General features: G+C 40.9%; 1 protein-coding gene across 2 annotated transcripts in view; it reads right to left on the bottom strand.

Annotated features, from left to right (window-relative positions):
• Positions 1 to 681: 681 nt before the first annotated feature.
• Positions 682 to 13,131, bottom strand: part of wdr70 (WD repeat domain 70) — a 37,322-nt gene continuing 24,872 nt past the window's right edge. For both annotated transcript variants that reach the window (XM_086097285.1, XM_086097286.1), the window contains 5 exons: positions 6,131 to 6,231; positions 5,964 to 6,043; positions 3,180 to 3,296; positions 2,355 to 2,517; positions 682 to 1,016 (listed from right to left, as the gene is read on the bottom strand). In XM_086097285.1, coding sequence (XP_085953411.1) covers positions 929 to 1,016; positions 2,355 to 2,517; positions 3,180 to 3,296; positions 5,964 to 6,043; positions 6,131 to 6,231 — 549 coding nt within the window. In that variant the 3' untranslated portion in view covers positions 682 to 928. The remainder of the gene's footprint in view (positions 1,017 to 2,354; positions 2,518 to 3,179; positions 3,297 to 5,963; positions 6,044 to 6,130; positions 6,232 to 13,131) is intronic.

Raw genomic sequence — 13,131 nt, 5'->3', positions numbered from 1 at the left:
AAAAAAAAGACATTTTAATGGGGTGCTCAAGTATTTAAAACTATTTAGAAATCACTTTTGCTAACGCTAGTTACATTTTCTATGTCACTGTATTTTCCTGCATGGATTATTTGAGATTCCATGGAGACGATCAATTCTGTAATGAGCCATTCATTTAAAAAAAAGAAGAAAAAAAAAGAAGAAAAAAAAAGAAAAAGAAGCCTTACCTCCAATAGGCGCCTGGTCTTCTCAAGTTGAAAAAAAAAATATGAATGCAGCTGGACTTAAAATAAGGAAATGAAGAATTTTCGGTCCATCGCGAAAGACTAGCATACTCACTGATGCATTTTTGATGATAGATGAATTGACTTCGTCCTATTATATTAACTCAGCCAAAGAAACCTAAGTGAGTGAAACAATTCAGAAAGTAGTACTTACCTATTTACTACATTTCAAGGTTGGACTGACGGAGTTGCAGTAAAAGCACCAAATAAAAAGTGACCAATCATACTTGACGTTGCTGGTGAATACACCGCATGACATGTATGCGAATTCGCGGTACACATTTTAATAGGCGAGAAAAAATTAGCTTGTAAATGATTTACTGACGCCAGCTTTAACTAGAAGTGCATGTGGTGGAATCACAAGACTCCACTATAAGTCTGCATTGATTTATGTAGTTCAGTCAAATGAGTTCACATATTATTTGACATGTCTGTCTCATCTGTTTATTAAAAATCCAAAGGAAGAAGCACGAAATGGTGACTGGTTGCTGTTTGGTTTTAGGAACCCAGAAACGTGCATTTTATTTACACCAAGATCACGATTGCACAAGCAAGGACATATTGCAAGTGCGCCCCAGACAGTACCTCCGTTGTGGGCCAAAGCAGGTGTTGTAAGCAAGCAACCTCGAGTCCGCTTAATGGAAGAAGTTCTGATATGTCAGGCTTCAGATTTTACGCTTCTTCCATTCCGGCTCCTTGTCGGCCTCCTCGTCCTCCTCGGAGTCCTCTGCAAACACAGGATTGGGCTGCGTCCTACAGGACAAACCCAAGACAAGACAAAGCGATCACATTGAAGGATGAAGACGGATGATGATGGAAAACCTGAGGCTCAGAGCTAAACTTCTTCACCTTCAAATATAGAAAATAAAGTAACTTCAAGCCTAATACTCTTTGATGAGAAATACCAACACAAAATTGCAGATGTATTTGCTGTGCTAACTTTTCCAGGCCGGGGAACCTCACTCCATCCACTTCTTGGCGGACCATACAAAATAAGAGTATGTTGAAGAATGAGTTACATCCAAACGATGTACTTAAAATGTAAAATAAAATGGTAATAGGCAGGAAAAAAGGAAGACAACCTGAAGCTCAAAGCTAAACCTCTTTACATTCAAACATGCGAGCCAACTGTTAAAATAATGAAGTAGCTCTACCCGCTTATTGATTCTTCATGAAAAATGCCAACGTGAAGACAGAAAAGTTGCAGACAATACTGTTCTAACTTTGCTAGTAAGGAACGTCACTCCATCTCGCATAACTTTTGATGACAGAAAACATTCACATAAGCATGTTCAAGAATAATTTACGTTCAATTTGCTCAACAAGTAAATTAAAGTAGAAAAGGCAGGACTTCCTGCAGGCTCAGAGCTAAACCTCGTCAAATTTAATTACACAAAATAAAAGTAACTCCAGCCTAACAATTATTGATGAAACGCCAACATGAAGGTAGTAAAGTGAGAGATGTAATAATGTGCTATTTTTTTCCAGGTTAGGGAACCTCACTCCATTTACTTTCCACAATATTTATAACAATTTTAAACATTGCTACAAAAATACATATTAAACACTAAAGAAAAAAACGGGCTCAAAGCTAAATCTGTTTACTTCAAATGGACTAACTAAGAATTTGTTTAAAAAAAGAAGAAGAAAGAAAACACAGATATGTGTCCTTGGTAGTGATGACGACGACATTTCGAAGCGCTAACTTTGACCGGATGGGGAACCTCACTCCATTCTATTTCTACAAACTGTTTTTAAAATGTTCTCTGAATGACTTTGATTTCATATGAGCTCGATCCAGTGCCAGCGTGTTTTGATACAACTCGGAATGTTTCTACTTGTGACCTCCGAGCTCACCTGCTCCTGCGCGGGAGCGCAAACACGCGGACGTGCGACCTGGCAGCTTTTGTTCCACCCCGGCTCGTGATAGCCATCTAACGGGCGTCATTTCTGTTCCAACCATCTAAAGCTGTCCATCACGTTTGAATGCGGACCTGCGCAACTCGAGCGGCTCTTTAAACATTTGCACGTCACACGCAGGTGCCGAGGAAACCCGAGCCCTCGCGTCGCCCCCCCTTTGGATGGTCTTACTTCTTGTAGGCCGGGGCCACCCAGTACGGGTTCTCCGAGGCTTCCTTGGCGTGACGCAAGATGGCCTCGCGGGCGTTGCTGTCGTCCGTCTTATCCAAGGCGATGTTCTTCACGATGAACGACGACAGGGTGCCGCCGTGAGCCGCCACTCTGCCGCCTCGGCCTGGAAACAAAGACATGTGGAAGGTCACCCCATCAGCACAGGTGGGGCACTTGGGTCATGTGACCAAAAAATGAGAAGACAAAGAGGTCATAGAGAGTATAGAGGCTAGTTTGGAAATATCCAATGACTTATTTAGGTACATTTGTAACACAAATATGCAATGTATGTATTTCGTGATGACGCGTTGACATGATGGACATGCGTATTGCGCAACACCTCTGAACTGATGCAAAAACATTCCCCCACTTGTGTTTTAAAACAATGACACGATATTTTGTTGAAGCCTCGCCATAGTTACGAGCATTTGGATAGCATGTGTTGGTGGAGCGTGCTTGAAATATCTCTTTGCAACGCTGCACTTCACTGTGGAAACATCAGGAGACGGGTGCGAGTGTGAAACAAAACACTGCGCTGACGAGCCAGCTGGAAGTGGACAAAGTTGGCGCTCGCGGGGGCCGGTTGGCCGACTGTAGCGCATGCACACGCTCATCCACAACTCGTGGTGGGAAGGGACCAAGTACAAATACCGTGTTAGCGTTTAAAAAGAAAAACATAGTAAGGTGTATTTTTCTACTTATTAGCATTAGCTAATTCTTTTGTTCGCTGGCTTACCAAAGTCTTTGACATAACTACCAAGTATTTTTGTCACAAAGTGGCCTCACCTGGTCCGGATACGGGAGGCTCGGGTTTGCGGGACTTCTTGGGGTCCAGTCGGTCCTTCTCCAGCTGCTTGCGAGTGCTCCTCTGCCGCGCTTCTCTGAACATGGGCAAGGCGTGAGCTGCCGGCGACAACAAAAGGGGATCGTTCACAAGGTTACACTTTTGTTTGTCTGCGTGTGAGCGTTTGGATGCGAGTTGTAGCAAATCCAAGTTTGCGACGCTGTGAAAGTAACCTGGTATGCACCATTTTGCTTGCGTAGCATTAGCAACTAGCAAGTGCGTGGCGTGTGTTATTCTGTGTTTTTAAAACATTGTTAGCCTAGCGCTAATGCTAAAAGCAAAGGGAGTGTTTTTCCTTCAAATAACGAATATTCACACCCAAATGCTGTGGGAACACATACCCACAGGTACGATAACATTACGCAAAGGCACAAATTCTTCCTAATGTGTGAAAAATGAGTTATTTTAATAGAATTCAATCGCAACTTTTTTTCTGTGCTCACTTTAAGCGTTACAGCATGGAATGCACGGCACCACATTGCCCCCAAGAGGCCAAAACGAACAGGAACAGTCAGTATTTGTTCTTACTGTTTTTCAGTTGCTATTATTTTAGTTTATTCTATTCTTATTTCACTTTCTTATTGCTTTATTTTGTCATTGTCCTTTCAAGTTATATTTAAATAATAATTTTATGAATTAAATATATACATTAAAAATGCATAAAAGCTCAATTACTGGAAAAATATAGCACAAGGCAATGCTGTTGAATCATTTTGTTTGTTACCATAATGACATTTATTTTGTGTTGATTATTATTACTATTATCGTTATTTTTTTAATATTCTTTTTTGATCAGCAGATACCACAAGTTTCACTTCTTTCTGTCCCCTTTCATTTCTTTTTTTTAAAGAATGAAATAATTTTTTTTAATTTAATTGAATTTTTAAATAATCGGCAGATTAATTGGACAAAAATCAGTATCGGTATTGGCCTAAAAAAAATGCATATCGGTCGGGCCATATTCATTATCTTCGAAATTCTTCTTCATTTCAATGTTGGGGTTGTGAGGGGTAACGCAACGCCATGTTTAGGTTCACACCTCCAATAAAAGCCTCTCTAGCACTCACCGCCACGAGTGTGAGCCTGCGCGATTACTGTGTGTGTGTTCGCAGGTTCAGGTGAAGTGATTTTCCATCGCCGTTAATTCTTCGCCACGCCACATTAAGCAAAAAGGTTAGCGTTAACAGATTCCCCCGCTTCTCTCCTCAATGAGCCCTCTAATTTTCCAGCGGCGGCGCAGCGAGTGCGTCACTCGGAGCGCCACTCCACTCCACGCCGCGGTCACGCCACCCAAACAAAAAGAGATACTTCTGTCCCGACAGCCTGGTGTGAGGGCGGCACGGCAGGTAGGGGGGGGGGGGGGGGGGGGGCGTTGTGTGGGGGACTAGTAGCGTATCACGCCACAGGCGGCAGGACAGGCGTCTGTCCTTGGCGTGATCGAGTGTTAAGGGGACACGTGGCGGGAGCGTGGCAGGCTACTCATGCGCGACTGGACGCTCCATCAGCTAATGGGATGCCGTGGATGCCGCGTGGTTTAGTCCTGGTCGCGAGCTCAGTCTTTTAAGGACAACTTCGTTGGTAGTATCGAAGTCAGAAAAGGGGTAGTATGCAATGTCGGGGCTTCGTTTGTGAAATTTGGCAGCTGACTTCTCATATGCTGTTGGAAGTACGTGCAAGAACAACACTGCTCGTCGCCAAACGATTACTGCATATGTATGGTAGAGGAAACATCATGCTTGGTAAAAATGTTTTTATTCATTTGGAAACAGGGTTTTAATAGTTTTGGATTTTCATTACAGTATAGTTAGTTTATATGTAGTTTGGAATGTTTTTTTTAATTAGTTTTAGAGCAAGTTTGTTTTTTGATAAAAAAAAAAAAAAATCATAAAAGTTTTATTTTAATTTTATTTTTTATAGTTTTAGTATTAGTTTCTCAGTTTTTTGTTTTTTAATACATCGTTCCTTTGTTTTCCACTGGGGGTAGGTTCCAAAAAATACCCGCAATAAATGAAATCTGCGTAGTAAAAATGTTTTAAGGCTCTAAAACCCTTCACTACATGAAATGCGTTATAGCGAAGGGACACTTATTTGTTGAATGCAAGATTAAAAATATATATATATATATATTGCATTGTGTATTTATTTTTTAATTGTAGTTATTTCGCTAGTTTTTCATAACTATAACTGACCGGAACTGGGCCTGAGGCAAGGTGGGTGGAATTAAGAGCATTTCCAAATAGCAGGTCAGTGATAAAACAAAAACTTTAGGCTCATGCTAGAAAGCAAAAAAAGCCTACTTGAACAGCTTAACTCATTCACTGTCATTGACAGCTAAAGACGTCAATTTTTTCAAGTCCACTGTGGCTCAGTGGGTAGTGCTACGGAGCTTTGACCTGCAAACAGGAGGTGAGGGTTCCAAAGACGTCAATTTTTATTGGACTGGCGGTAAATGAGTTAACTTTATTTGGTTATATGGGTGTTAAACAGACACACTATTAAATGATGACAGGTAAGTAAAAATTGATTGTTGAATTTAAAAAAATAATAAATAATTTGAGTTGTAGAGGTAGACGGTCACAACAATGGAGAACATTTTGAAATGATTTCTTGGTCTCACAAAAAAACCTGGCATTTCAAGAGGGGTGTGTAGACTTTTTATAGCCACTATCGTCACTTTTTTTGGTGGGGTAAGATCTCATTGCAAGAGAGACTTTGTTTGAACTTACGCGTGATAACGTACTCCTGGGTTAGCGCCTCGGCATGCTTCACTTTGATCTTGCTCTTCACCACGCACAGCTTAGCCCCCCTGGATGGACGACAATGTCAATCATACGATGCGTAACGGAACGTATGGACTGCTTGCAACGCTCATGTGTGTTTGTGTGTTAAATACCTATGGCTCTTAACGGGGTCATAGTACACCTTGGCCAGCCCGTTTCCGGTCCCCACCATGATCTGGTTGAGCTTGGGGTGCCACAGGCAGCGCACCACACTCTGTCGTGACAAAAACACACGCACACACGCCGAAGGAATGAGCGCCTTATTGTTCGCTGCACCGTCTGCCGTGCGCTGTCATCGTACCGTTTACACGTTGCGTGTGAGAGCGGGTTGGTGTTTGGTACGAGACGAGCGGGGATGAGCCCCCGGAGTGCTGCGCTGCGCTGCTTGACTATATTTGGTGGTTGGGGATGAGGGGGCGGGATCCCTCAGGATGTGTCTGTTGTGTGACAGATGGCCCAGTGCCAATCGGCAAATGTGACCACATTTATCCAGGGAGTGTGCGTAATGTGTGCGCGGCTACACGAACAGTGGCAAACGGTGATCAAAAACGGTCAATATTCATTTTCACACTGTTCTGTAAATATTTATTCATACACCTAAAAAGATTCCTGGTCTGAGTCATTAAAAAAAAAGTTCCCTTACTATTGTGATTTTAAAAAAAAAGTAAATCTCAATTCTCAGACTGTTCTGTAAATATTTATTCATACGCATAGTTTATAAAAACTTTTTTCAAAAAATTTGTCAACTTTTGATTTGAATCTTTATTAGGCTGTTTAGCCAATCATTTTCAAATAAACAAAAAATATAGAAACTTTTGATGAATCCATATCAGTTTCAAACAGATTTTTGTTTTCAATTTCATACCAAAAAAAAAATACAGTAATGTATTGATGTAAGCCCCACCTAGCTCCGGTTAAACCACGCCCATTTCTGACTTATGCCACGCCCACTCCGAATACAGATACAGATAATTGAGATGGTCGAACACGCTCATCCCTATAAAAGATCATGTAAGGCGAATTCAGAGATTTGTATCGAAATAAAAGTTGGATAATTGCTGAGAATGCGCCAAGACTGACATTTCAGTTTTCCCCATTTTTTGGCTGTGCCAAATGACGCACTTCACAATTTTTTAAAGCAAATTTTGTGAAAATGCGCAAAACGAACACCCCCATGAGCTATTACGCTCAGCTGACTGTCAGCATGATTAATTAGTTTTTTTTCCCGTCCTTAATAATCAATAGAGATCCGTAAGTCATGTGATTATTTCTCTGAACACCCCCCCCCCCCTCCCCCTAAGTTTATCGTCTGCCGCCATTTTTTGTGACTACAATCTCTACGCTGAATACGGAGGTGGATGACGATGCAGATGAGTGACGCCTGTTAGCATGTAAGCTAGCAGGTGACTAGCAGTGGGAAAGTAAAAAAAAAAAAAAAAAAGGGGGGGGGGCAGTATAGGCATTAATGGGAATGTCCTGAACTTTCCTTTCTGTGCGGCCCATCAACATCTGTGACGACCCACTGAGATTTGTAGGTGCGCAGGGCAGAGTGCTTTAGACGTACAAACACAAGTGGGGGGTGGGTCGGTGGCCGAGGACGGTCGTGTGCGGGATGGGGGGTGGGTAGTCCAGATTCGGTGAGGGTGGAAAGCTGCTTAGCGTCCAGCTGTTCAGCTTCCCACCAGGACACCAGAGCGGCTTCATTCATTCACGTTAACTCGTGCAACATTCTGAAAAGCTCCATATGAAATTTTAACATGATAAATAAAAAATATACTTGAAATATACGCAGGTGTTCTTGACGCTACGGAAAACAGATCGGAAACTGTCATTTGCATGCCTTACCCCAAATAAACACCTGTTACTTATTTGCGGTTGAGTTAACACCTCCTGCCATTTTGTGCCTAATTCTGCTATAAAACAAAAAACAGCACTCTTCGATGTAATTATGAATAATGGAAATTATTTGAAAGCTCTATTGTTGCTATAGTTTACTCTGAAGCGGTCACAAAAATCCCAAGTACATTTCCTGGCATTTTTTTTTCTCTTCCATTCGTTGGTGGATGAGTGCAGCTCAAACCGAGAGATGAGGGGTTAATCTGGTCGCTCTTTAACTGGCAGGATGTGACACAACATGATGGAAATGACATTTTCTCAATAAAGAATTGAAAAATGACAAACCACTGTCATTAGACAGAAACATCAAGGGTCCTCAATGGACTTTTCCTTTTTTTTTTTTTTTTGTGCGACTGAATGCAAATGTATCCTAAAATTGGATTTTAGAGGACTGGATTATGAGGACAATTTGTTTACACATCCACCTGACATGGACGATTGGTCCTGAATCAAAAATGTAATCCCAAAGGTCAATCTGAGGTGAGCATTGTGTTACATCGGTAACAACCAAATCTCAGGTCATGTGTTGTCAACGCTAATCAATCAGTTAAATTAAAATCCTAACTAACTACAGTAACTGATAAAACCCAAACATTTATATTTAGTTATGGACACAGGAAGACAACCTACCCAAAAAAAAAAAAGAGCGTATTAAATCACAATATTAATGATAATAAGATTATTTTTCAAAATGTATCCCTGCAGAACATACAAGTAAAAACACAAGCGCATGAAAAGGGGTTGGGTTAAAAGCCTCACCCGCTGTGGAGTGATGGTATTTCCAGCCAGACCCCAAAAAAAATCTTCTCGCTCGGTTTGCTCGCCGCTGGGACAGCCAGATTACGTTTGCGCAACTGGGCCACACGGGGAAACCTGTCCTCGGTCTGGGCCCACCGCAGTTCCGGGTTATGCGTGGTGGGAATTTGCAATGTTTGCAAATAATCACGGACCTCTTCGTGTGCGGTGGAGCAATTACTCATTTGCTTCTACTTTAGGTCAAAAAGATCATTTTTTTACCCTACATCTCCCTCAAGATTATTGACTAGTCCGTAAAACGCTGAATTTACAATAAATAATAATAAATATTAAAATATGGTACGTTACATTGAAGTTTTTTTTTTTAGGGGTGTCAGGTGATTAAAATTGTAATCGAAAATGTTATATCTGTTCGGAATGTACAATAAAATATTGTTCTCCAAGTTTTCATACTCTTAACATAAAAGTGGAAAAAATGTTAAACTAATAGAGAAATATGGCTGCATATTTTAGTCATTGATACAGTAATTGCATAATAATTCATGAAATTTCGTTAAAATTAAAAAGATGTCCTGTTGTGTAAAAAAATAGTGTGATATTGATTTGTGTTGCTCATTTTTCTGCCACTAGATGGCATAATTGCATTTGTAAGACATTGGCTCATTTAAAAAAAAAAAAAGGTCAAATCCAACTTGTCCCCATTCTCCACAAATATATGCATTATTATGAAATTTGTTGCTGCTAAATTTTGACCTGGACGTGTCTGCTGCGTTGCGGCTGGAATTCCCCCAGTACAGGCTTTCCAAGTAAGGGGCGGCCAGTGATCGCGCGTCCCAAAAAAATTAGTGGCATTAAAGCAACTTTAAATTAACTCAAAATTAACGCACTCGTTTTGACACCCCTATTTTTTAAGCTTTATATCTCTTTCTCTTTTTTTTTATTTTTATATCTAAAAAAACTGGCATTGGTACAGGGGTGTGTAGACTTTTGATATCCACTGAAGAGTCGACACAATAGCAAAAACACAGTGCGGCCTGCAGGTAGGTGCAGCTTGCTTATTTAAGAGTGTGCTGGCAGAGGGGCTCATTCCTTTTGTGTACAGTAGAAAGGGTGAAGCGCTTGTTTATAAAACGGGCCCATTACTGTAATCTCACTTGAGTGCATTTGCCGTCTCACTTTTTGTTTCTGGCAAGTCGAATTGACTTTTTCGAACTTGCGTCAAATGCATTTTGTGATTTCCTTCCAAACTCACTGGTCGTCACTTTACCAATAAACCAAATATTATTAGTAGCTCTGCTGGGTTTTGTCAAACCATTGTGAGGTTTTGTTTTGTTTTGTTTTGTTTTCCCACAGTAGGAGCACACTTGGTGGACCTGATGAATGAACTATTTACTATGTTTACAGCAGACAGCACGGCCTAAGAATTTAAGTGCAATGCGGTCCAGGCGGGCGGGCAGAGGAAGCGAAACGCAAAGGGCCACCAATCACTTGTAACTCAGCCACAGTCCACACAAGATCAGAGCTCCATCCCGGGATCCTCCCGAGGACGGGAGCTTACAGAGATGCATATATCACGCCTCTTGACTCAGATTATTTTAACAGAAGCGGCAGGAATCTAACAAATGAGTCTTGGGCCACACTAAAAAAAAAAAGGGGGGGGGGGGAGGTTGTACTATGACAAGAAAAGATGTTATAGCTCGGGAATATTTTTAACAAGTGGATGTCAAAATTTCCACATAAGCGTTAACTTGCTGGGACCAGCAGCCGACTCGGGCTTATACTAAAGTGCTACTTGACAACAACATTTCTCGTAAAATTGTGACTTTTTCCTAAAAATATTACGGCTGCATTCCAGATATTAACACATTAATTCATTTCATTTTATTCATTTATATAAGACAAAAAATATTCCCCGATTCCCCCCCCCCCCCCCCCAAATTCAGTTACTAAAGAATGTAATTTAAAAACAACAACATAAACAAAAATATATAGAACAGCTGGTCACACATTCTGATAACTTTTGAGTTTCTCAAATAATAATTATAATACAAATACAATAATAATGCTCATAAAAAAATCTTACTACTTTATTCTCTTAAAATGTATTTTCTTTTTCTTGTGACGTCATGACTTAATTCTTGTCAAATCTACATTTTTTGGGCACTATTATGACTTTATTCGTAAGCAAGGACTTAATTCCCATAATGTTAGAGCTTCTTCCACATGAAATGTTCCCAGCTTTATTCTCCTAATATTATAACTTCATTTTCATAAAATGCTTTTTCTTTTCTTTTAATATTCTAAATGTAGTCGCATAAAATGTAAGACTTTTTTCTTCTTGTAATAGGGCAATTTATTTCCTAGAATGGGCAACTTTTTGGTTTCAGCTTTAACTTTTTTTTTCTTGTAATAATTTGACTTTATTTACGTAAACTGTATTTTTTGTGAAGTAGGACCGCTCAATCCTTACAATACGGCTACATTCTTGTAAAATTTTAGTTTTAGACATTTCTTTTTGCATTTATCTCTCTTGCTTTTAAGGCGCTAGACGCGGCTAAGTCTTTAAACGGTGACTTTGCGCTCGTATGTTTTGAGCTTCTCCGTATCATATCGCGGCCGAAGCGAACACTCAAACCCGGCATGGTCCGACTTGTTGTTGGAAAAGCAATTTTGCGTTCCCGCATGGCTGCTTCCCACCACAAAAAGATGCTTTGATATGAACGTCTGCCTTTCGTCCTCACGATGAACACTGAAAGCAGCTTGAAATATCTCTTTTTTTTATTCCCACTAACGCTACAGTGTTCTTAAACGTAAGCACGCTACCATTCAATTCAAAGAACACGAGGCACTTCCACTTCGAGACCAAGATAAACACATATCGATTTAAAATTTTTGAACTATTTAAAAAAAATGTGTAAGTCACGTGTCATAAGGATTCGCCGACTTCCAAAATATTGAACAGGTTTAACGTTCACGATTGTCAGCCTCATCATTTTCAAAAATATCAAACTCCAAATCACAGGATAATCACCAGAGATAATCTTTGATAGATTTTAAGACAGGCGGGCCCTTTGCTTACTTTCATTGGAAAGGAAGAAAAAGTCGAAATCTCAGGCTGGTTATCGATACAGGTGTGCCTCGATTCACATTTACGATTGTCAGCCATTTTCTGAGCAGATCGGAGAGAAGAAATCCCGGTTATCGTCCCACACACTGCAAGATAATCACTTTGGATAATCTTTAGAGACATCCAAGAATCAGGTCTTTGCTGACTTTGAAATTAGGCCCAATTATCGGTACGGGCAAATCTCAAATATTGGATTTTTACGGTCATTGGCAAAATTTGGCAAAGATGTCTTCTTAAAGGATCATTGCGCAGTTTGTCACTTTCATTCGTGGTGCGCGTGCGAGTACGTGCACGATGCTAAAAGCGACAGCCACAGTTCACAAACGAACTTTGCACACACTACTATAAAGGCAAGATAAAAGCTGACAGGTGCAGTCAGAGTAAAACAGTCAGGGCTCTTTGCACTCATCTGGGCATTGGTGGAGCATGCATGATGTAGAAAAAGTTGAGACCTTTTTAAAATGGCACCTTTAAGGGTCCAATAGAATACCTCAGACCCAGAGTTTTCTAGTGCTCGGCCGATTTCTTAGTTTCGTTTCCTTATGGGATTTCGGGATTCGCACTTTCTCCTTCATTCATGCAATCGTGTCATCTCACATGACGCCGAGTCAGACACAAGCGCCGCTCTCCCCTTGAGGCTGCCGAGCTTTGGCTTGTAAGACATCCAAACTGTCAGAAGCACATTTGGATCCACTCAGCGACCGCTAAACAAGAAACACAGCTGTGGCTTTTCCAGTCCCGTTTGTGTTCGCAAGACTTTTTTTTTTAATCCAGCGTTTGGCGCCAGCAAGCAAAAGACTATCGTGGCATTTATTTATTTCATCGCTATTTTAATGAGATGAGACTAAAAGGTTGCTACTGAAGATGCTTCCTTCTTCCTGGACGCGAGGTCATTTTCAGGCACAGATGAGACATAAAACACGACTTTCTGGATATCTGGACGAGTTTCCTGATGTGGGACTGGCTGCGCTCTTGGGTGGACTGAAGTGTGAACTTTTTGTCATTGAAGCGCTTGTGTTCTTTTGTGTTTGACTTGTTCCACTGTTGTGACTCATTTGGAGGGAGGAGGCCCTTCAGAACCGCAGCTCGGCGCCATCCAAGCCTTTATTGGCCGCCGTCAGTCAAACGGCACGTAATGAACGACGTGTACCAAAACGGCCACAAGATTCAGAACACCTGCGTAATCCAAAGAGATCCTATACAAGAGCTCACTTTTCTGTCTTAGAAAAGCTCTTTGTTTGTCGTAATTGTCTCGTTTGTTTTCCGTCCTTCATCCAGCAGCAAGACACATTCCAAAAAATCCTGCGGTATGCCAACGAGCAAAAATGTCACAAA

The sequence above is a fragment of the Leptonotus elevatus genome, chromosome 15, assembly GCF_054856555.1.
Source record: "Leptonotus elevatus isolate MCC_2025b chromosome 15, RoL_Lele_1.0, whole genome shotgun sequence".
Lineage (NCBI taxonomy): Eukaryota > Metazoa > Chordata > Actinopteri > Syngnathiformes > Syngnathidae > Leptonotus > Leptonotus elevatus.
Note: the sequence above shows the minus strand (reverse complement) of the source record. Positions and strands in the feature narration are given on the sequence as shown.